Below are 25,797 nucleotides of genomic sequence, written 5' to 3' on the forward strand. Positions count from 1 at the left end.
TGATACAGAAGAGCATAATGCATTGCATAAGTTTATCTACGGCAATGCATAGTATGTAATGTTGACATACCTTTGTCCGGTTGTAGTGCGTAATAGTCGCCGGTTCTCTCTTTGTTGTGTCCCCGTTGATGAAGCATGGTGACATTTCTCCCCTTGCCAATGCAAGGTTCCACAAGCCTCATCACTACATTATCCGAGTATCGCTCACCCGCTGCCCGATACGGATCCTTTCCCAGATATGGAAAGTCGATCAGCATGAACCAGAATAATAATCAGCGATGTCATGATCCATTTTTCCTCTGTCATCTGAGTCACTTTCACTCAGATCTTGTAGCAACGCAATGCAGCATGTGCATCCATTCGTCTTGCTCTTGCCATTGTAAATCATGCACGCTCACACTACTCCAAGTAGGCCTAGAGTAGACTAATAAGACTGCATGGATTCAGTGGACTGATATCGGCATACACCGTTTTGAGATTAGAATTAGAATAGATGAATACAATAGAAAGGTCCGCCCTGTTCTTCATTCACAATTGGTGATTACATATACTGAACAAAAATATAAAAACGCAACGTGCAACAATTTCATCAAGTTTGCAGACGACACCTCTCCCTTGACGTCAACAAAACAAAAGAACTGATCGTGGACTTCAGAAAACAGCAGAGGGAGGAGCACGCCCCTATCCACATTGACGGGATGGTGGAAAGCTTAAAGTTCCTCGGCGTACACATCACTGACGAATTGAAATGGTCCACCGATACAGACAGTGTGGTGAAGAAGACGCAACAGCGCCTCTTCAACCTCGGGAGGTTGAAGAAATTTGGCTTGGCCCCAAGACCCTCAGAAGCTTTTACAGATGCACAATTGAGAGCATCCTGTCGGGGTGTATCACCACCTGGTACGGCAACTGCACCGCACGCAACCACAGGGCTCTCCAGCGGGTGGTGCGGTCTGCACAACGCATGCCTGCCCTCCCGGACACCTACAGCACCCGATGTCACAGGAAGGCCAAAAACATCAAAGACATCAACCACCCGAGCCACGGCCTGTTCATCCAGCTATCAGAGAGAGAGGGGAGGCCCACACAAGAAAAACATAGCATATTCCTGCTAAACATGACCTCTTAAAGAAAGGAAAGACTCCACTTCTGACATGTTCTGTGTGTATAAACTGTTAGACTCTAATATGTTCCTATCACTGAAGGCAATCAAATCATACAGGCAGCGCTGACCATCCCAGTTAGCAGCTGTGAGAGATCTTTCCACTAGTGCATTAAGATGTCTACACACCTGGCTTAGGAGCTCAATGACCCAAGATAGAATGCATCATGACAATTGACAAAAATATACATACTAACACTTTAGGGAAAGAGAAGTCAGACAGGTTTGCACCTACAGTTTGATTTTGTTTCATTTCTAATCGTTATGGATGGACTAACGTCCTAGTACTGTGTAATATAAGTCACAAACACTGAATATTTAGTTAGAAAGGATTGTATGCTGGTCTGTACATGTGTGTAACATTGTGAAGTGTTGTTACTACAGGGGTGTTGGAGCGGGTGTATTTGTTTTGGTGTAATTAATTAGGTAGAAAGATGGTCCTGTAGCTAATTGACCTTGGAATCTGTGATTTATTACCACAACTATTATGAAATCATGATTTTCAAGCGTGTTTGATGTCAGCATTAGTACATATTTTCTGCAAAAGTTGCCCCCCCCACTCTAGAGTTATAATACAAGCCTACTACTGCGAGTTTGCGCAGTTCCAACATAATCCAAAAGGATGGTAGCCTAAAATCCCAATCCTGCTATATTGCACCTAACTACAACTTTATTTCATGTAAAACATAAATTTATGGTTTAGGCTGCCACCATTAGGATTATTTTGGATCTGCACAGTACGTGCAGTATAACTAGCTCACATTAGTTAGCAGTAATGTGACCGACATCAACAATAGGATTTTTTAAATATATTGGCAAACAATATTGGACATGGTTTATGAAAACATTGCAACAAAATTATACAAATACTTTTCAACAATTTGTCTTAATGGAAAATTACGATATAGTTGCACAGTAATTTGTACTTGCCGCCCCCCCAATCAAAATGTCTGGCCTGCCTGGAGCTCTGTAGGATATGGAAAAAGTGCCATTTGGTAAGCTCCATTCCTTTGTCAATGCACCCTGCGCTGGTTTTCAGTCTCTTCATTCTCTATTACATAATAGTGTCACCCATTAGACCATTGTCAATTTAATCTAGTCTTTAGGCCACATCTATTATTATCATTATATGTGTGAAATTAGTTTCAATATAGTTTAGGTGTAGTTTGAATGGGCCAGCTGGGCAGGCAACTTGTCTAATAGTCAGGAAATACACTGTAGTCTTATTTTAATATTAACACTCTATGCACTTCTGGACCAATCAATACATTCTCTGATTGATTACAATTTGCATTTGAAATCCTGAGGTTTCTTATGACCTATTTTAACATAATAAATTCATTCATTTAGCAATGTATTACTTATTATGGACTATGTACACAATTGAAATATCAACTGTCAGAATGACCGTCATGGCCATTCTAGTAGTTATGGAATTCCGGCGTTCCGAGTGTTAAGGTCAAAATGGACTCACCTGTAACCAGAGGTTATGGCTGTCTTGTGGTCGACCGTTAACTGTGCACTGGAATGTGGCAGTCTGCCTGGCGTTGACCTCCACACCTTTGATATGGAGAAAGTGGGGGGTGCTCACTAAAAGAGAGGAAGAGAGAGAGAGAGATGTATACAATTACCAAAACCATATTAAGCATGCTAAATACAGTACTTGCATGTATTGTAGTCTCATCCACTTTCAGTTTAATTTCCTTTGAGACTAACGGTTTCATTCTTATTGAGATTAATGGGAATTTGTGGTGGTTGTTTTTCTCCCGAATTCCCCTTTTCTCAATTTCTCCAGTAAACTGAGCACGTATATGGAATCTGCCTCAACTCATACTAATACGGCCAATTATCTTTCAATCCTACCAAAAACAAATCACATTTATTCTCCATTGGCGTTGGCCTAACCTTGGTCTGATCTCTTGAGCAACGCGGGGGAGAAATCTGCCGAGATTCAATCACAAAATGGATCCTTACACTTTTTCTTTTTACCTTCTTCCCAGGAGGAGTGTCGGGGACAGCGTTTTCAATTAGGATATTACAGAGGTGAAAGGTCAGGAGGCAAGCTGTGGTGAAAATATTTTAGCCGGGGAAAGTATAAACCTTTCGACTCCAGAGTTCAAGGATATTGGAAGAAAGTTTTCACCAACGCAGCAATAACAGGGATAAAGCAAAAAGGGGAGGAGGGGAGGAAAAGGGGTTAGGGGTCAGGTTGCAAATCAAAACGGAGCCATAAACTATTTTTTCTGGCCCCTGTTCAGTGTTCAGAGCTCCCTGCATTTTGGCCACTATCAAAAACACACACTTCTATGTAAACTTGTTGATATGGTGCGTGCGTATGGTGGGTTGTCTCCTTACTCCTTAATAGTTTGCCAGTTGAACTAACAACCCATCTGACTTGGCTGGGGAATCTGGGTCAATCTGAATACATAATGGTAGGTGGGATCACTACCTCACTAACGCACGGATGAAAGTCCATGCTAATGAAATTATGGAAATTCGTTTTTAATTAGTTCCCCCTTGTCTGTGTTCGAGACACGCGGGCCGTGGTGGGCGACGACCTTGATTCTGATATCTGAGACGAGGTACACTAGAGTGCGCGCCATGGAACTGTGCGGTAGGCAATTAAAACAACTCTTGTGAAGTAACGCGGTGGCCCTGATATCTCCCAGCTCAGCACTCCCCCAGTCTTTGGAGTTGAGGGCTAATGGTATTGCCTTGCTTCACCTGGAAAATAAATGTGGACAGAGGCCAAACTTTAAAGAGCCTCTTTGTTGACACTTAATCTGTCGAGAGCCGTTGGAAAGTCACACACGAGTCTAGGCTAGTGACGTTGTTAGGAAAACGACTAAACAGAACTGAAATGTGACGAAGGAAAATGTGAGTGGTTCATGCGTGTTTATACCTTTAGTCAACATAATGTGTGTGCTGTACTACGCACTTGCAATCATCCCACATTCTTTGTGGAGTGGTGTTCCTCTGTGCCTGGCTACATGGCAAAGCAGATTTGTCCGTTCAATCCGAGGCAATTAGCCTAGCTTCCTCATGGAATTTCACAAATCTGGGGGAGGACTGTGGAACCGGAGTGTTTCCTGGAGAGGAGGGCAAGGACACAAGAAGCTCGCCGCCATCTAGTCCTTTTGCCTTTGATTCAAAGGACATATTTAATATGACGGCTTGTGTAGTATATTCTAGCTTCGTTCGTGTCACAGGACTGTAAATATGTTGCCCAGGAATATACTGTATATTGAGTTTGCTATATAGCACAGACATGGGTCGGTAGGTGACAGCAATAACATGTGAGAAGAGGGAGATGGGGGTGCCTGAAGAGTGACAACCCAGTGGTAGTGGGTGACTTATGAGACACGAAAGGGACGGGTGCTACATAGCACATTCATTGTGTGTGGGGGGGGGGGGGGGRRRMYTTACTGCASKGGKGSCCTKGCAGTGTGACGTCCTTGATGGCTAGTAGACCTCTTTGTCCTGTGCTCACCGCCTCAAAGACAATCTGCAGAGGGGAGGAAAGAAGAGAAAGAGAGGTGGGTAAGAGGTTGACACAAACATAAACAGCATCCTCCGTGCACTTCCTGTCATCCTATTCAAGAATGTGTCCCAATGCTCTGTGTCCGCGCCCCTCTATTTCTATGGGTACAAGCACTGTTCATGACAAACTGTTCACACCACTCGTGTTGGTGGAGAGAAAATTTAACAGGTTTAAAGCTTATTTCCTGCAATTCTACACATTTTGCCATGGAACGCAGAGAAAATGTTGCAGTTTTAAAGCACATTTTCTTGCAATTCTACACATTTTGCCATGTCGAATGTGTATTCATGTGATATTTTAGTGACTCAAACATTACATCAAAATGTATGGTCTTAAAAACCTAGCTAAAAAGTTATAAATAGCTCTAAGGTATGCAATGACTGACATGACAAGAGGAAAACTGATGCTGCACTACCCCATTTTGAAATTGTATACCTTATGCATCCTACTATTACAACTTTAAAAGTGTGTACTTGTCTTGAACATCAAAATGGTGTAAGCATCGGTTGGAGGGAGCTTTCACCATTGCTAATAAATCCATGTCAGGGAATGTGCAAGCGCACTTCAGGAGAAGAGTAGAGAATGGGAACGCAGTCATAGACAACGCTCCTGTGCCTCCCATTCATTGTACATCTAGTTAGAGGAGGGAGAAGCTGGCAGCTGCTACAGTTTAAGGGGCCCGGGCCCACGCGTTCAGGCTTCAAACATGGGGCATGAGGCAGGGAGGCAGACGGGGGAAAAGGATTGGGTTACTGTTACTTGGAGCCTTTCCATTTCAAACAATGGGGCCTGGGTCTATGATGACTGGGTTCATGTATATCCCTGAATCATCATGGCTTCCAGAGAGCATGCTTTAGCTAGGAAGCATGTGATATGGGTTGGATCCCCAGCCCACTTCCCCCTCTTCATCAGTGCTGTTACAGTCCGTGAGTGGAATTCATCCGAGAAAACGGTTTGAGGGTACACACCTCGTAAAGATCGACCTAATCATTTAAATGTTTTTTTTGAAAGATGTTGTTTTCTTGTACAGAGTCTCATCCTCCATTTCCCACGGGGAGGAGGGAGGGGAATGGTAGAGAGTCTGTCTGGACTCTGGAGTCATGGTTTCTATGACAGGGTGTCTGTATCATGTGTTCTTTTTTTAACGGCTGCACCTGCGAGGGACGCTCTGTTGCGTTACCACAGTGACGAATAGAGCGGCCCGAATCAGGTTCTCACACTTCTGACCTCGCGGTCCACTTCTGAGGAGTGGCCCCACGGAGACCACATTCCATGGCCCTTATCGCTCAGGAAACAACTGGTTAAAGACGCAGGGGCTGCCTTCCTGTTCACGCAGAGGTTCTGGCAGCACGCCCAACCCACTTGGTTTACATCAGAGCTTTTCTATGGGCCGGAAAACGGGCCAATGGGACCTCGCTTTCTGGAGATCCTCCCTCGTTCCCAGTCATTTCATTCCATAAAGTTGTTCCCTATGCACTAGTCCTCTTGTCCTTGTTCACTCACCTTCATGGATTTGGGACAACTGGGCAGTTCTAAACAATGCTGAGACTTAGTTGCCACCATATTGTTTTAAACTATCCAGTACCAAATTCTGATCAGTGATGGGAGCAAGGGCAGAAGGGAAGGGAACAACGTTCTGGTATGAAACACACGCTCTCTGTAATGGTTGTGAGTGAACCCTGAATATCTCACTTGACTCGGTAACGAATGACAGAAACGGTCCGTTGGCAGTCAAGGGCAAGAGGACAGATACAATCAAGGACGAAAAGTGCAGCGTTCAAAGTTTCTGAACAACAAAAACAAACACTTAAGATAATAGAACTATGTGGGGCCCAGATATCAGGTTTGTAGATGCAAAAATAGCAAACCAAAACAAATGTCCGGGGAGACTACAATATCCACATGTCCGGGGAGACTACAATACCCAAGGACACAAATCAACTTAGAGGAGATAGCAACACTTACTTCCTGTAAGAAAACACTGCTACAATTCTAGCCATGATTCTGTTCAAACTCCTTCAATACAGCAGATCCTATGAATGGTAGGATTCATCCCAAATGGTACCCTTTCCCCTATATAGGACCTTGGTCAAAAGTAGTGCACTATATAGGGAATAGGGTGCAATTTGGGACATAGCCCTAGGCTTCATAGATGTGCGCATGCGTACCTCATACCAAGCTGACGTATGGAGCCCAGAATTATTTGTATTTATTTTTTTATTTCAACTTTATTTAATTAGGCAATCAGTTAAGAACAAATTATTATTTACAATGACGGCCTAGGAACAGTGGGTTAACTGCCTTGTTCAGGGGCAGAACGACAGATTTTTACCTTGTCAGCTCAGAGATAAGATCTTGCAACCTTTCGGTTACTAGTCCAACGCTCTAACCACTAGGCTACCTGCCGCCCCAATTATTAATGGATCTACTGTCTACTATTCTCGTGGCTCCCCTCATCATGCCTACCACATCAGCTGCTGTAGGATGTATTGTTGTGGGACCATACCTACTACAATGGAACCTATTTAAATATGGCCTTTGTGTGTTACAAGGGAGGGCCAACCGCACCAGTCCCAATGCCCAGTGAACAAATAGAAAATGAGTCATTAGCCATGAAATAACATTGTTGAGCTGAGGCCAAACGAGATGCCTTAAATAAAACCATTCAGATGGGTTTTAATAGATTTGTGTCCCTCTCCTCCCCTCTCTCTTGCTTTTGAGCGACGGCAGAAGCCTCGGCCGCTAATTACGCCTTTAACGAGGGCCTAATTTGCAAAAAGGAAATAAAAACGCGAACGCCAGCGTGCAAAATGTCACGACGTGCCGCCTGGGGTGATTAAAACCAAGGTTGTTAATGTTTGTCGCCGTGGTGATGCTAAGCAACCCGCTCGACCCCGGCGGACCCCCCCCCCCTCCTCCATGTGTTTTTAGGTTTATCTTCTTTAGCTGCACCTGGTGAATGAGCTCAATTAGCCATGATAACGTTCATGTGGCTTGTGGGGGCTAGAGAAGTAGGTTTGCTTTTAATGCATAAGCGAATGTGAGTAGTGCTCCTCCGACGTGTGTGTGTGTGTGTTGCTTTACTTCATGGCGTCCTTAGTGCAACTTCAGGTTCACCACATCTTTTACAAAAAGTCTTGTCAGTAAGTTGTTGAAACTTCCTAAGAACAAAAGGCTGACCTCTCATGCATACATAATAGCAGACAGGGAAGAAATGACCTTTCCTTCCTCCCTCTCACGCTGTTCATTAAATACTGATGCGATGTCGCCCCAATGTTCCTTTACAGATCACCTGGTAATTGTGATTGTGTCTAAAAATGGAATTGGAATAACAGAGCAGGTGGAGATGAACAACGCAAAATGGCAGGATCAAGATCAGAGTGTGCCGGGCTGGGGAAGACAATAACCATATTTGAAATGCACGGCGTGATTAATTAAAAGTTTCTCAAAATGCGGCCCAACCATTGCAATGTAATTAGACCTGTGCTGATAGACTTGCATTGTAAACTGAGGGGAGCGAAAACCATACGCTGTAATTACAAAATAAGAGACAAAGTAATTTCTGAATACCAGGTGGTTTTCATTTTGACAAACACTTAAAGATACTGTGCAATTACAGAAACCCCATAATTACTTGCTACATTGCTAATTGGGTATAGAGCTTTGAAGATGCCGCCTTTCCATTGTTAATCTGAAAGAGTAATAGGAAGTCACAGAGAGATGCTCCTTCTGCACGGTGCCTCTGTCAAACAACAGATGGCGGTGATTTCTCTTGGGAAACATGGAGATGTATTTATCACTCTTTACCGTCGGTCTCGCTAGGGAAAACCTCACAGGCACGTGTGTGAAAAGAATGTGTCTATCAGCCAACACTGTGTGTTAGTGGGAGGAGGAGGGCTCGATGGCGTGACCCACCAACTCCCTCCACACACACACCATCAGCCTTCAATCTGAGGGTCATCCGTGGGGCAGATGACATACTGACGGGCTTACATGCTGGGTCCCTCAGTACACACTGACCCTGTGATCGAGTGTGTGTGTGTGTGTGTTTTTGACCTCATGTGGGAGGAAACCAAACATTTGGCGTGAGCGGTAATTGCCTCGGCTGGAAATTCACAGCGCTGCTGCCTAACGGCACGATGCTGCACACAAAATGAGTTTAATTTTCAGAGAGGAGAAATATTGGGGAGGTGATAATAGAAAGTGGTTTGACCTCCAGAGACCTTGGAGAATGTGTTTACTGTACTGCCATGGACCCGCTCTGAGAAAACATGGACTCTGTCAGAGTTCAATAGTATTCCCTGCTAATGGGCAGTGTTAAAAGATGGCTCTGGTGCTGGGAAGATGTCCCGATCTGATGGGTTCTTATCTCCACCAATATTACCACTTCATCAGTCAACGTACAGCCCACAGAGGATAATAACACAATGTCTACCGTTTCCTAACTGCCCACAGTACAACAGGACTTTGACTTGAACAAAACCTTACATTTGATGAACAGTAGGGCCCTCACTGACAACCCTACCCCTTGTTCTATGTGCTCCTTTTATAGACACAGCCCATCACCATCTTCTTTATCCCATCTCACCTGGTAGAAGTTGGGCCAGAAGGTGCTGACAGCCAGTTCCACCTGGCGCCAGGTGGGGTAGGCGGGCCCTGAGGCGTTCCACACAGGGATGCCCAGCGGACTGTTGTTCTCCTTGACATAGACGTTGAGCTGGCCCGGGTTGGCACCCTCGCGCTGTCCCGCTACGTAGTACTGGAAGATGAGGCAGTGGGTGTCGTTCTCCTTGAGCTGGGGCATGAGCAACTGGGCCTTCTGGCCTGAGAAACGTCCGCTGGTGTTGACCATTATGAAGGCAGAGTCTGGGGGGGTGGAAGGGTAGCGAGAGAAGAGCAGGATTAGTCATGAGATGGCCACAGCGTGACCTCTACTTAAAAAAATACAAATAATATCTACAAATGAATAAACTTGACTAGAAATCACATTTATTTAAAGCGGGAATCAGCAGTTGAAACAACGCTTTCTCCCATGCCCTTGTTTTGGTAAAATAGGCTGGAGAAATGTAACCACTCAAAATTCAAGGACCGACTATCCATGATATCAAAATGATAGTTGTAACCATGTTTTGAGGCGATAGTGTTTGTTTACATTTACTTTGTTTACAAACTCGCTATTCGAGTGGCCACTCCTGGCTAACGTCTCTGTCCCGAAGCAAGAACCAATTAGCCTGGAGCTAGCCTTGCTAGGCCCATCTGCTAGGCACATCTCCCGGCTAGCCAAAGAGGTCCATCAGCCACTCCTTGGGCTACAATACCTATTTTGCCAACTGGCCTGGACAACGCCGATCCATCACGACTGGACCACCGACGTGAATCGCCCGATGGGGTTTTCTCAACTGGCTCCGCCGTCGCGTCGTCCCCTGAATGCCCATCCGCTAGCCTGCTAGCCGCGGCCCGCTAGCTGTCCAGAGCACATCGGACTGTTAGCTTAAGAGGCCCATCGGACAAATTCTTTGGCCACTATACCTATTTTGCCATTTGGCCTGGTTTACCACACGGAGCCCTGCTGATCCGTCTGCCAACGTAATAGCATGAGGGGGCCACAACAGACTTTCTACCGTCGCGACGTCCCTCCAAGGCCCTTCTGCTAGCTTGCTAGCCACGACCCGCTAGCTGCCTGAAGCCACTCACTGTACTCCTATGATCACTCGGCTATGCATGCCTCTCGCTAATGTCAATATGCCTTGTCCATTGCTGTTTTGGTAAATAATTATTGCCTTATTTCACTGTAGATCCTCTAGCCCTGCTCAATACTCCTTATTTAACATTTTAGTTCAACCTACCAAACATGCGGTGACATCACCTGGTTTAAATGATATTTCTAGAGACAATATCTCTTTCATTGTCACTCTATGCACAGGTTTACCTCCACTGTATTCAGATCCTACCATACCTTTGTCTGTACATTATGCCATGAATCTTTTCTACCGTGCCCAGAAATCTGCTCCTTTCACTCCCTGTTCTGAACGTACTAGACGACCAGTTATTTTAGCCTTTAGCCGTACCCTTATCCTACTCCTCCTCTGTTCCTCTGGTGAAGTAGAGGTTAATCCAGGCCCCGCAGTGCCTAGCTCCACTCCCATTCCCCAGGCGCTATCATTTGTTGACTTCTGTAACCATAAGAGCCTTGGTTTCATGCATGTTAACATTAGAAGCCTCCTCCCTAAGTTTGTTTAATTCACTGCATTAGCACACTCTGCCAACTCGGATGTCCTAGCCGTGTCTGAATCCTGGCTCAGGAAGACCACCAAAAACCCTGAAATTTCCATCCCTAACTATAACATTTTCCGACAAGATAGAACTGCCAAAGGGGGCGGTGTTGCTATCTACTGCAGAGACAGCCTGCAGAGTTCTGTCTTACTATCCAGGTCTGTACCCAAACAATTCAAGCTTCTACTTTTAAAAATCTACCTTTCCAGAAACAAGTCTCTCACCGTTGCCGCTTGCTATAGACCACCATCTGCCCCCAGCTGTGCTCTGGACACCATATGTGAACTGATTGCCCCCCATCTATCTTCAGAGCTCGTGCTGCTAGGTGACCTAAACTGGGAGATGCTTAACACACCGGCCATCCTACAATCTAAGATTGATGCCCTCAATCTCACACAAACTATCAATGAACCCACCAGGTACAACCCCAAATCCGTAAACACGGGCACCCTCATAGATATCATCCTAACCAACTTGCCCTCCAAATATAGCTCTGCTGTTTTCAACCAAGATCTCAGCGATCACTGCCTCATTGCCTGCATCCATAATGGGTCTACGGTCAAACCACCACCCCTCATCACTGTCAAAACGCTCCCTAAAACACTTCAGCGAGCAGGCCTTTCTAATCGACCTGGCCCGGGTATCCTGAAAGAATATTGACCTCATCCCGTCAGTAGATGATGCCTGGTCATTCTTTAAAAAGTGCCTTCCTCACCATCTTAAATAAGCATGCCCCTTTCAAAAAATTTAGAACCAGGAACAGATATAGCCCTTGTTTCTCTCCAGACCTGACTGCCCTTAACCAGCACAAAAACATCCTATGGCATTCTGCATTAGCATCGAATAGCCCCTGTGATATGCAACTTTTCAGGGAAGTTAGGAACCAATATACACAGGCAGTTAGCTTTCCTAAGGTTAGCTTTTTCAAGCAGAAATTTGCAWCCTGTAGCACAAACTCAAAAAGGTTCTGGTACACTGTAAAGTCAATGGAGAATAAGAGCACCTCCTCCCAGCTGCCCACTGCACTGAGGCTAGGAAACACTGTCACCACCGATAAAGCCACTATAATTGAGAATTTCAATAAGAATTTCTCTATGGCTGCTTTCAAACTAGCTACCCCTACCCACAGCCCTGCACTCCCCACAGCAACTCGCCCAAGCCACCCCCTTTTCTCCTTCACCCAAATCCAGATAGCTTATGTTCGGAAAGAGCTGCAAAATCTGGACCCCTACAAATCAACCGGGCTAGACAATCTGGACTCTCTCTTTTTAAAATGATCTGCCAGATTGTTGCAACCCCTATTACTAGCCTGTTCAACCTCTTTCGTATCGTCTGAGATTCCCAAAGATTGGAAAGCTGCCGCGGTCATCCCCCTCTTCAAAGGGGGAGACACTCTAGACCCTAACTGCTACAGACCTATATCTATCCTACCCTGCCTTTCTAAGGTCTTTGAAAGTCAACAAACAGATTACCGACCATTTCGAATCCCACTGTACCTTCTCCGCTATGAAATCTGGTTTCAGAGCTGGTCTCGGGTGCACCTCAGCCACGCTCAAGGTCCGAAACGATATTATAACCGCAATCGATAAGAGACATTACTGTGCAGCCGTCTTCATCGACCTGGCCAATGCTTTCGACTCGGTCAATCACCACATTCTTATTGGCAGACTCAACAGCCTTGGTTTCTCAAATGACTGCCTCGCCTGGTTCACCAACTACTTCTCTGATAGAGTTCAGTGTGTCAAATCGGAGGGCCTGTTGTCCAGACCTCTGGCAGTCTCTATGGGCGTGCCACAGGGTTCAATTTCCGGTCCGACTCTCTTCTCTGTATATATCAATGATGTCGCTCTTGCTGCTGGTGATTCTCTGATCCACCTCTACGCAGACGACACCATTCTGTATACATCTGGCCCTTCTTTGGACACTGTTAACTAACCTCCAGACGAGCTTCAATGCCATACAACTCTTCCGTGGCCTCCAACTGCTCTTAAATGAAAGTAAAAGTCGAAGAGCCCCCGCGATATGCAACTGTTCAGGGAAGTCAGGAACCAATACACGCAGTCAGTCAGGAAAGCAAAGGCCAGCTTTTTCAAGCAGAAATTCGCATCCTGTAGCTCTAACTCCAAAAAGTTCTGGGATACTGTAAAGTCCATGGAGAACAAGAGCACCTCCTCCCAGCTGCCCACTGCACTGAGGCTAGGTAACACGGTCACCACCGATAAATCCGTGATAATCGAAGACTTCAACAAGCATTTCTCAATGGCTGGCCATGCCTTCCTCCTGGCGACTCCAACCTTGGCCAACAGCCCCGCCCCCCCCGCTGCTCCACCTCGCCCAAGCCTCCCCAGCTTCTCCTTTACCCAAATCCAGATAGCAGATGTTCTGAAAGAGCTGGAAAACTGGACCCATAACAAATCAGCTGGGCTTGACAATCTGGACCCCTATTTCTGAAACTGTCCGCCCGATTGTCGCACCCCCTATTACCAGCCTGTTCAACCTCTCCTTCGTATCATCTGAGATCCCCAAGGATTGGAAAGCTGCCGCGGTCATCCCCCTCTTCAAAGGGGGAGACACCCTGGACCCAAACTGTTACAGACCTATATCCATCCTGCCTGCCTATCTAAGGTCTTCGAAGCCAAGTCAACAAACAGATCACTGACCATCTCGAATCCACCGTACCTTCTCCGCTGTGCAATCCGGTTTCGAGCCGGTCACGGGTGCACCTCAGCCACGCTCAAGGTAAAACGATATCATAACCGCCATCGATAAAGACATTACTGTGCAGCCGTCTTCATCGACCCGGCCAAGGCTTTCGACTCTGTCAATCACCATATTCTTATCGCAGACTCAGTAGCCTCGGTTTTTCTAATGACTGCCTTGCCTGGTTCACCAACTACTTTGCAGACAGAGTTCAGTGTGTCAAATCGGAGGGCATGTTGTCGCGTCCTCTGGCAGTCTCTATGGGGTACCACAGGGTTCAATTCTCGGCTGACTCTTTTCTCTGTATACATCAATGATGTGGCTCTTGCTGCGGGCGATTCCCTGATCCACCTCTAACGCAGACGACACATTCTATATACTTCCGGCCCTTCCTTGGGACACTGTGCTATCTAACCTCCAAACGAGCTTCAATGCCATACAACACTCCTTCCGTGGCCTCCAACTGCTCTTAAACGCTAGTAAAACCAAATGCATGCTTTTCAAACCGTTCGCTGCCTGCACCCGCACGCCCGACTAGCATCACCACCCTGGACGGTTCCGACCTAGAATATGTGGACATCTATAAGTACCTAGGTGTCTGGCTAGACTGCAAACTCTCCTTCCAGACTCATATCAAACATCTCCAATCCAAAATACAAATCAAGAATCGGCTTTCTATTCCGCAACAAAGCCTCCTTCACTCACGCCGCCAAACTTACCTAGTAAAACTGACTATCCTACCGATCCTCGACTTCGGCGATGTCATCTAGAAAATAGCTTCCAACACTCTACTCAGCAAACTGGATGCAGTTTATCACAGTGCCATTCGTTTTGTTACTAAAGCACCTTATACGACCCACCACTGCGACCTTGTATGCCCTAGTCGGCTGGCCCTCGCTACATGTTCGTCGTCAGACCCACTGGCTCCAGGTCATCTACAAGGCTATGCTAGGTAAAGTGCCGCCTTATCTCAGTTCACTGGTCACGATGGCTACACCCACCCGCAGCACGCGCTCCAGCAGGTGTATCTCACTGATCATCCCTAAAGCTAAAACCTCATTTGGACGCCTTTCCTTCCAGTTCTCTGCTGCCTGCGACTGGAACGAATTGCAAAAATCTCTGAAGTTGGAGACTTTTATCTCCCTCAAACAACTTTAAAAATCTGCTATCCGAGCAGCTAACCGATCGCTGCAGCTGTACATAGTCCATCTGTAAACTACCCACCCAATTTACCTACCTCACCCCCCATACTGCTTTTATTTATTTACTTTTCTGCTCTTTTGCACACCAGTATCTCTTCTTGCACATGATCATCTGATGATTTATCACTCCAGTGTTAATCTGCTAAATTGTAATTATTCGATTTATTGCCTACCTCATGCCTTTTGCACACATTGTATATAGATTCTCTTTTTTTCTACCATGTTATTGACTTGTTTATTGTTTACTCCATGTGTAACTCTGTGTTGTCTGTTCACACTGCTATGCTTTATCTTGGCCAGGTCGCAGTTGCAAATGAGAACTTGTTCTCAACTAGCCTACCTGGTTAAATAAAGGTGAAATAAATAAAATAAAAAAGTAAATGAATGCTCTTCAACCGATCACTGCCCACACCTGCCCGCCCGTCCAGCATTACTACTCTGGATGGTTCTGACTTAGAATATGTGGACAACTACAAATACCTAGGTGTCTGGTTAGACTGTAAACTCTCCTTCCAGACTCACATTAAGCATCTCCAATCCAAAATTAAATCTAGAATTGGCTTCGTATTTCGCAACAAAGCCTCCTTTACTCATGCTCTCAAACATACCCTCGTAAAACTGACCACCCTACCATTCCTCGACTTCGGCGATGTCATTTACAAAATAGCCTCCAATACCCTACTCAATCAATTGGATGCAGTCTATCACAGTGCCATCCGTTTTGTCACCAAAGCCCCATATACTACCCACCACTGCGATCTATACGCTCTCGTTGGCTGGCCCTCGCTTCATACTCATCGCCAAACCCACTGGCTCAAGGTCATCTACAAGTCTCTGCTAGGTAAAGCCCTACCTTATCTCAGCTCACTGGTCACCATAGCAGCACCCACCCATAGCACGCGCTCCAGCAGATATATCTCACTGGTCATCCCCAAAGCCAATTCCTCATTGGCCGCCTTTCCTTCCAGTTCTCTGCTGCCAATGACTGAAACGAACTGCAAAAATCACTGAAGCTGGAGACACATATCTCCCTCACTAGCTTTAAGCCCCAGCTGTCAGAGCAGCTCACAGATTACTGCACCTGTACATAGCCCATCTGTAAACAGCCCATCCAACTACCTCATCCCCATACTGTATTTATTTACTTATTTATTTATTTTTGCTTCTTTGCACCCCAGTATCTCTACTTGTACATTCATCTTCTGCACATCTACAGTTCCAGTGTTTAATTGCTATATTGTAATTACTTTGCCACCACGGCCTATTTATTGCCTTACCTCCCTTATCTTACCTCATTTGCACTCACTGTATATAGACTTTTCTTTTCTCTACTGTATTATTGACTGTATGTTTGTTTATTCCATGTGTAACTCTGTTGTTGTATATGTCGAACTGCTGTGCTTTATCTTGCCCAGGTCGCAGATGTAAATGAGAACTTGTTCTCAACTAGCCTACCTGGTTAAATGAAGGTGAAATAAAATAAAGGAAGCTTATATTTTGGGTTCTGATGGGGTACGACAGTTGAACAAAGCCCATGAGGAAGTTATATTCTTCAAGAATCAAATGGGTACATATCATTAATTTAGTCCAAAAATGAATGCTGCAACTTCAGATTGCCCCTTTAAGAGCGTCACATGTTTTCAATGAGCATGAGTTACACTCATACGTTCAATTATGACAGTTTATGTTCGAAATATTAATTAGACAGGGCAAGTCATTAGGTGAGGTCATCCAATACCCACAGTTTCTGAATGGGCATGTCATGAACAAACACACATTTGACAGCCGGTGGTAGGTACAGAACAATAGGTGCTGCTTTCAACGTGGCATAATCAGCAGGCTACGTGTTTGTAGAAGATAACTTGACCTGCTGGATTCAGAAACAGGAAACAGCGAACACGGCACATACTGTATTTTTATACTGTATCCAAGTCTACCACTTAAGTTGATGACAAAGGACGGCTTGACATTATGACAAGACTAAATCATGGCTAATAAATGAATACAGTTTCAATCCAAGAGCACAAAGGTGTGAACTGTTAACTCCAGACAGTCTTTATTACAAGACCACAACACAAAAGGAAACAGGCGTGAGGAGAGGATGTCTGCCTCAGTCAGTAGAACAGTTAATGAATAACCCTGATGTGACATTAAGAGAACCTCACCCATCCTGGCAACCCATCCTGACTATTGACTCTGGGTCCTCTGTGGACAGAGCCTTGAAAGGGCCCGGCGCACTCTCAGCTCATTTAAAAAAGGGCCTTTTCAACACTTTTTTTTTTTAATGGGCAAAAAGTGGAGCGTGGAGTTTGTTTTACTGCAAAAAGCCCTTGGCCGTTGTTCTGGCTCGTGTACGAGGTGTTCATTATCTACACAGACTGGTATTCTGGAGCCGAGGCACAAGTCTATATTTCGCTCTAAAGTACTGTACGCCTGTAACGCCTGTAGCGTTTTTCTAAAATAAGAGTGACATAAAAAAACTAATATTTACACAGAGGCATACATAGTGTGGAATGTACGGCCCGCCAACAATGAATTAGAATTCTCAAATAAGTTCTCCTTACTAAGTGCAGTATGCCCAAACAGCACTGTGGAAAATCTAAAAAAGTCTCAAGTGTCACTAATGTATACAGCTCCATTTCTAGCTTTTTCAGAAACCCTGCTTTTCCCTACTGAGGGCTCAGTCTCTAACGTCCCCCGTCATGCACTAAAAGCCTAGATGATGGGGATAGTGAAGGATGGAGGGGGGGACCCTGAGTGGAGAAGAGAACGGGGAAGAGGTCACTTCGTCCCTGGCCTTCAATCCCCACTTCCATTAAAACCTGGAGAATGCGCTGTGCCATGGCAACGTTGAAGTGCTCAGCCCATGGGGCTGCAGCGTCTCATCGGCAACCCTCTCATTAGTACATCTGTGCTCAGGCGTTGGCCTTCCGGGCCTAGAGTGCAGAGCGGGAGGAGGAGTGGGAKGAATCGATACAGTCTAGAGGTAGTCTAGGGTACACAGGGGACAAATCCAGTAGGGACCGATGGGCGCCCTTGACACACACCGCTTTTTGGGTTGAGGGCCGTTATTGAAAAAGCTCTCCAATTTTCTCATTTTAATTACCAAGGCAGTAGCTTAGACAGTGAAAGGGTTTGCGAAACGAGAAGAGTTTGCATTGAATGGATCTCTGACGTTATTCAAGGCCGGTCGTGTTTTTGGGGTACTACGTTGGAACAAACACCCTCATTTAGGTATATTTAGTTCACTGTAAACAGAGCTGTAGCTTTAAACATGAAACCTCTCCCTACTGTTTGCAATACTCTGAAGGATCCGAGGCCTTCAACTTAGAAGGTAAAATTATTTTCAACAAGAGCCATCTACTCAGGTGGTGAACAAAAGAGATGTTCAAGAGCTCTATACATGCAACCAGAGTTAGTGCTAACAAGCAGATGTACTGTTGTCCACAAGTTGTACTGCAGTTGTAGCTCCAACTTGTAGTACAGGAGGAATAATCAGTCATCCAAGATGAGTCAGTCCCTAGCGCCAGTGTCATCAGTACTGTAGGTTGGCACATGCACAGACTCACTTCCTCTATATAATTAGACAGAAAACGACAATCCAATGATTTAACCTCTCTGTCCCTGGCTGTACTATTAATAGGACAGAGGCTCCCCTCCAGTGACATGTCCAGTCTTGTGCATTAAAGTGTGCCTTTTCCCACTTCATTCAGATTAAAACGTAGAGCAGGGTGTGGAATTACCACCCTGCCCTCTCATTTCCCAGGCAACTCCATTGTTGATTGCCTCTGGCCTGCAGCACCGAGGGGGGTCATTTGATCACTCATAATAATAATGGCATTGTGTCAAGGAGCCCATACAGTCTCCGGGATTGTGTTTAAGGTTGATAGGAACTTTAGTCTGGTGCGGTAATCCTTTTTAGAATTGGTGGTTCCCCCACTCTGTTTAAGAGTCTTTAAAACCACTGCGCTCATAGTTGGTATCAACAGCTGTTTATTCAATTCATGGGTACAAGTTCTCAGTGCTCACCAAAATACCATTGTAAAACAGTTCAGCTGACGGTTCCTCCTCCTCCCGAGGTGGCTCATATCTTCCATGTTGCTTTTACTTGACACAGAGAAGTGTGATATCTTCTGGATGACAGACACACCCAGAACACAACCAAATCTGTTCCCAACCTCATGTTATACTATCGACCTCCAAAGCTCAGATGACCCCTCTCTGTCCCTACACAGATACCAGTACATCTGGCAATGATCACGACCAAGCTCCAGACAGAGCACAGGTTCCCACAGCCACCAAGTCACCGGCGTCAGCCATTTCTCTCAATTCATTTCATATTCCAAAATTTGAGAGAAATAATCTCTTTGTGCATATTTTTCTGGCATCTTTTATTTCAGCTCATGAAACATGGGACCAACACTTTACATGCTGCGTTAATATTTTTGTTCAGTATAGAAACAGTCTAGTAGACAGTGTTGCAGAGCACTATTTTCTTGGGCAGCCTTATCAGAAAAATGCTGCTTCCACAAGGGAGTGTGTCTTTCATGACTCATTAGTTAACTTCTAACTCCATCCTTGACATGATATCTAAACTAGGCCTTTTAATAATCGAGTCCTCTCTAATGTGCCTTCAGAGCATAATGTTTAGCTAAACGTTGGCATCTAGACAACAGGTATATATGCCTGTCACTAGAATAACTCATTTTTCCGTGGTCAGAAGAACACTTACCTTTCTTTCCAACTCGCTATGTACATTTGAGAGAGAGGGACACCTTTTATAAGTGAAGGCCTACTCTCTACTTGCATTGAAACGACTACTAGAAACACCAGAGCACTTTGAAGGGATTCTTCGCCTCTTATTTTCAGAGCTGTCATATTCCAGGAGGAAAAGATACAGATGAGACAAGGAGGCACTGTTACGCCATTTTAATTTCAGACAGTTTGTGTGTGTGTGTATATCAAAAAATATACATACATATACATAAATGCCGAAATAATGACAATAGTGAACATTCAATTGCCAAAACATTGAACATATTAAATTGTCTCCGTCACGTCCACAAATGGGTAAAAAGAAATAGGAAATCACTATTATAAAATATTTCAGCTGTGTATATTATGTAGTTTTTATTTGCTGATTTTATTTTTGTAATTCGTTAAAGTGAGCATCTCATCATCTCTGCTTAGGCAGTAGCAACCAGCCAGCCAGACCATCTAACAATATCTCTGAGCTCTGTCGTCCTATTTAGCTAGCCTAGCCTGCACCTAAGTATGCTGCAGAGCTGTTTGACAAAAAACATTTTCCTAGTTCTTCAAAGTAGATATCATACTTTCACAAACTCTCCATCACTCTAGTTGTTGTGTATATTCCTCTCTCATGCCGTCTATGTGATCTGTGTGTGTATCTAACCTAACGTAGCAAATGTAGGTCACCGTCCGAGATGGAAAGAACCGGTCATTGTAGTTAATTACCACGTTTCTGTGCTGAACTAGGTTGAATATTTGCTTAGTGAAAACTACAACTCCCTTAAGCCCAGCATCCAACATAGTTCTTGATTTGATTTCTCTCGTGAATGATTTGATTTCTCTCTAGAGAAACACCACGGTGGGCTCAAAACAACAACACTCAATGGAATAGAAGTAACTGAACCAACGGTGAATTTGGTTAATCGCTCAGCAGTAATATGAAGTGACACTGGAATATAAAATGTTCTGGATTACTCCGTCCCTGTGTTTTTTAAGACTATTTCACCGGCAGAACACTACATTGTTAATATAAACTATTTTGTCAATTATATTTTTTTTAAATTCTGACCGTTTGAGGAGACACATGCACATTTGTGGCCTGCTGGAGGTCATTTTGCAGGGCTCTGGCAGTACTCCTCCTTGCACAAAGGCGGAGGTAGCGGTCCTGCTGCTGGGTTGTTGCCCTCCTACGGCCTCCTCCACGTCTCCTGATGTACTGGCCTGTCTCCTGGTAGCGCCTCCATGCTCTGGACACTACGCTGACAGACACAGCAAACCTTCTTGCCACAGCTCGCATTGATGTGCCATCCTGGATGAGCTGCACTACCTGAGCCACTTGTGTGGGTTGTAGACTCCGTCTCATGCTACCACTAGAGTGAGAGCACCGCCAGCATTCAAAAGTGACCAAAACATCAGCCAGGAAGCATAGGAACTGAGAAGTGGTCTGTGGTCACCACCTGCAGAATCACTCCTTTATTGGGGGTGTCTTGCTAATTGCCTATAATTTCCACCTTTTGTCTATTCCATTTGCACAACAGCATGTGAAATTTATTGTCAATCAGTGTTGCTTCCTAAGTGGACAGTTTGATTTCACAGAAGTGTGATTGACTTGGAGTTACATTGTGTTGTTTAAGTGTTCCCTTTATTTTTTTGAGCAGTGTATATTGTCCTGCTAATAACATGGTTAATAATATATCTGTGAGAATATCCAAGGGGCTTTTATATAATTCTAAATGAATAATAATCGCTTTGTTTAAAAAATTATATTTTGAAGATGATTTTGTTTTCAAATAACGTAAAATGAGCGAGAAAAAGGACATTATTGAATATGGGGTGAGACATTGTCATTCATTTTTAAATAAAGCCAGTTTGTTATTTATAATGATTTATTTCTGTTTTTAGAGGGAGAGAAACCAAAAACCTACAGTCATCTCATGGGTCTCCCAGTCCAGGCCGGCACGGGTATTGAACTAGCATCTGTAGCAACACAGCTTGTACTGCTATGCAGTGTCTTAGACAGTTGCGCCACTCAGGCGCTGTACAATGTGACTGGTCGGGAGTGGCCTACAGTAAGAGCAAAATAATAAAAAACTTAGTGTAACAACAGTTTTAGTAAGTAATACTGAAGTTGTGCACAATTATCAGTTCCTATTTAGGTTTATGTCGCCCATTCATTGTCAGTTAGAGACACAGTAGGACCCAAAAGCATAATCAGTGCTCTAACTCCCCCTTGCGCTGGTCTGGAGCAATGAAGTGGTGACGCAGGGTACCGTACTAAACCACAAATTACCTCTAAGTCCCGCAGTACAATCGCAAAACTTTTAGTGGAGCAACCACTGTAGTTATGATAGCAGGTATCAGCCTCCTCTAGTGCAAGGTGGTCTGGACCTGAATCCAGTTGCTAAGCTCGCTGATACACTTGAGAGCCTTTAGTGGCGCCAAACATGTAAGAAATGTGAAAAAACCTTGGCTTTCTGAAAAGGCAATTACGCCTGCATTCTAACTAATGGACTTGGCATGGGAAGAACATTACACACCTGGCATGTGCTGTTCCTGTCCCCCCATTAGACTCACAAAACATTTTTTTTACCCTTGAAAATAAAGGAGGCAATCTGTTGTCGATTTGTCTGCTACAAGTATTCTGTCACCAAATCAGCACCTCTGCTGGCATCATTTGTGGTGTTGCACTCGAGGATGACACTCGCTAACCGACGCAGCTGAGTTTACCCTTGGTGCTCAAGGGCTGCCGGAGAGACGGGTCTTATTTATCATGAGATACACCGCAGGAGGTAGAGACCTTGGGCTCTTGGCTTCTGAGTGTTCGCCAAGGGTGAAATCACCAGCATGGTAAGAGAGGGAGGAATCTCTTGTAGGTGCACTACTTGAACACCTGTCATTACATTATATCGGTATCCTCGCCATCTCACCTGACAGAAAAACGAGCATACTATTTACACTAAGGTCAAGAGGATCAAACTGAACCAGTTAAGTTGGGAACCTAAGAGCCAAAAGCCAAGACCACACGTTTCAGTTTCTTCTGAGTTTTGAAAACATGACATGATATAAATAGAAAAAAGCATTAACTAATGCAGAAATTCACACAGCGAGTCTCACTTTCAATATAAATACACCTCACACAGCTGTGAGACACATGACCCTTGCAACTCATACCAGTGATGAAAAACCCCATTAGCAAGCCTAGATTTTCTCCATCTCAATAGCTTAGCAGTTATTTAACGTATCCCTCTCCACCTTTTACTTAATGTGACCACGCAATGAAGGCTCTGCTTACACTGCGTAATTTTCTAAATATATTAGAGGCACATTAGGGTCAGAAAGTTTCTATGGATTGAGAGAAACAGAGGAGAGGAAGGAGAGAGAGAAGAGACCGGAGAGGAGAGCGTGCAAGAAAAAAAAATGAATAAAAACATTTGCCATTTCCAGCTCCCATTATGAGCGGATATCGACCTTGTCAGTTGATGATGTTCATGTACTCTATTTTTCCTCATTGAGCTTTTGACATGGGAGAGAGAAGAATGACTCATGCATTTTAAAATGGTCAAACACAGATTGCCCGAATCCAATTTTTCCTAGGCCCACAAATGATCATGCATCAATCATTTTCTGGTGGGATGACATGCAACAAAAGGAGAGAACAACTTTTTCCCTCCCTCTCCCTCCCTCCTTCGCTCTTTGAGGGATGAATTCTCAACAATGAATTTCTCTGCTGAATTGATTTTGGGCTAAGTGCAGTGGGGCCTTCTCGGTGGAAAGAAGGCATAGGAACAAGTGGAATAGTGGCCTTCATTTCAGGTTAAATGGAACAAGCACTGTTCCAGCGCATGTTTAAAAGAGGCATTATGCATGAAAAAAAGAGTGGCAAGAGAGCGCCGTTAGCCATCAAGCCACATTCACCCGAGCACTTAAATATTTCAGCACAATTTAAAAGATGAAACGTGAGAGAGAGTGAATCAGTGCAGGGGGGGGGGGGTCTAAGGCAGCGGGAGAGAGGTGCGAGGAGACAATATTGTCAATGCAATTGTCTTGTTGGTTCCACTCCAGGAGAATTGTTAAGGCATGTAAACAGCTCCCCGCGAGCCAGCAAGACTGGTAATGAGATTTTTCTACATGGGAGGAGACATCATTTCTCACTTAGAGCATGGATCAATGCCCTTCGACTGGGAAAAGGATTAGAAAATGTGTATTTTAATCGTTTGGCCGTGCGCTGTTATTGGAAGCGCCATGCAATTGCATAAAAATTTGGGGCGGGGACTGGGAGTAGAGTTTATTCTAATACAGAGAGGGATCTTGGGACTTGGAGACAGAATGTGACAGCTAAACAACTGTTTCCCAACTGTAGGAGCTGAGGAAGAGCAAACTTTCTACGCCATTTTTATTTTTTCCATCAACATTTTAAAGCATGATCCAGAGTATGCTGGAAAATACATCTAGATGAGCACCTAGAAAATAAAACTTCACTGAAAGGATTAAAAACCTCATTTCGAATCAATTCTAGCGTCACTACTTGACAAAGCAATGTCTGCCGTGATGACTTGCCGAAACAAATCTGAGCATACCAGCCTCCCTTCAGCCAGATGTCTAGGTATGAAAGGCCCACGTCCTACAAGGCAGACTAATTCAAGGTCTACGTGATCTATTATAACACACGACTTTAATCTCTACTCTTCACTGACTTTTTGAAGTACACAAATCAATAACAATTCCTGATTTCAAATGATACTCTGCCATGGCAAACAAGCGCTGCTATAACCTTGCATGCACTCATGCACGCCTGCGCGCACACACACACACAGACGGTTCATTCCCCATGGGATTCCGTTGATGAGCATATTTGTTTAGAATCAGATAAGTTGTTCTCTTTTGCTGTGCAGACTAATGAATGATTGAGGATGGGGCTAAGCAGCAGAAGCAGGTGCTGCTCTTGTAACAAGGATGTGCTCTCTCTCCACTTATTGATTAACCTTCACATGCAAAGTACTTTGTAAATTGAAGTTGGGCTTATTGGAAATGGGATATGTGTAAGACCCGGTGATGAATAGCCAGAGAGTGTGGCAGAGGGGGGGGTTGAAATGTCTCCTCAAATGGTTCGTATTGAAATGGCTCCTCATTTCAATACGAACCCCAGTGTAAATACTTTCAAGGAACGTGGACATTTCCCATTGAAAGGCCCTCATGAGGAAAAGTTGACTTGAACTTCACGATACTAATGACCTTTACCAGGAGGTCACCGGAATAGGGAGCAACAATGATGCATGTAGAAACTTAGTATGGAATCATCCCATTCATGAGCTATTCATGCTGAACGAAGGATAGACACAAAACTGTCCAACCCTTCTTGAATGTAATAACTGTTCCAGCACAACATGCATTTTAAAAATGCAATTAGGAACACGGCAATAACATTATTTGCCTTGCTCTAAAATGGGTTCAATGAAACTGAATAATAATAATAATTACTTTAGCAGGCAATGTATAACAAGGGACTTTCTACAATTGTTACGGTAATTGGAGACACTCAACATCAATACAAAATGAGCATGCGAAACTACCCGCTTAAGTTCATGAAGTAACCAACACGGTGAAAAGGAGACCCAGCAGCTCCAAGCCAGATGATTAGGCAGCATCCTCCCTTCTCTCACTATCTCTCTCCCTCTTAAGAGAGAGGCCCTGTGGAACTTTGGGAAGGTTGGCTCCCCAGACTGGCAGGTGTCCATGACTTCAGGGCCGCACCTGTGGCGTTGGCCAGGTAAGGAGCCTGCCACTGGCACCACCAAACATCCAACCTCACAGGTGCCAACCTCTCCCTTACTGTGCCAGGTCTACAGCCGCTATCCTTTACAGCCAGGGTTAGGCTATTTGTGACATAGAATGTCATCCACCTGCTATTTTCCCGTAACTAAACACTTTGTAAACGTTTCTTTCTGTTCTTCCTGAAACACCATTTATATAACGAGCATGAGCAGCTCCTTTGGACTACATTAGCAGTTTTAATAGGGAAGAGGACCTTGAGATGGCTAGTGAGTGACTCCGCTGCCTATGTGAGCCTACAACCCCCTCTAATGAACACAATCACACAGTGACTAAGGACAGCGAAGCCTTTTGAAAAGAGGCTTTGGTCGACAGAAGGAAGTGTGGTCGAGAGCGCTGCA

General features: G+C 44.6%; 1 protein-coding gene across 10 annotated transcripts in view; it reads right to left on the reverse strand.

Annotated features, from left to right (window-relative positions):
• The window catches only part of ptprma (protein tyrosine phosphatase receptor type Ma), a 300,425-nt gene that overhangs the window by 193,881 nt on the left and 80,747 nt on the right, over positions 1–25,797 (reverse strand). For all 10 annotated transcript variants that reach the window (XM_070435628.1, XM_070435624.1, XM_023972507.3 and 7 more), the window contains exons 3-5: positions 9,292–9,569; positions 4,589–4,667; positions 2,637–2,752 (exon numbers count right to left, since the gene is read on the reverse strand). In XM_070435628.1, coding sequence (XP_070291729.1) covers positions 2,637–2,752; positions 4,589–4,667; positions 9,292–9,569 — 473 coding nt within the window. The remainder of the gene's footprint in view (positions 1–2,636; positions 2,753–4,588; positions 4,668–9,291; positions 9,570–25,797) is intronic.

The sequence above is a fragment of the Salvelinus sp. IW2-2015 genome, linkage group LG27, assembly GCF_002910315.2.
Source record: "Salvelinus sp. IW2-2015 linkage group LG27, ASM291031v2, whole genome shotgun sequence".
NCBI classification, from domain to species: domain Eukaryota; kingdom Metazoa; phylum Chordata; class Actinopteri; order Salmoniformes; family Salmonidae; genus Salvelinus; species Salvelinus sp. IW2-2015.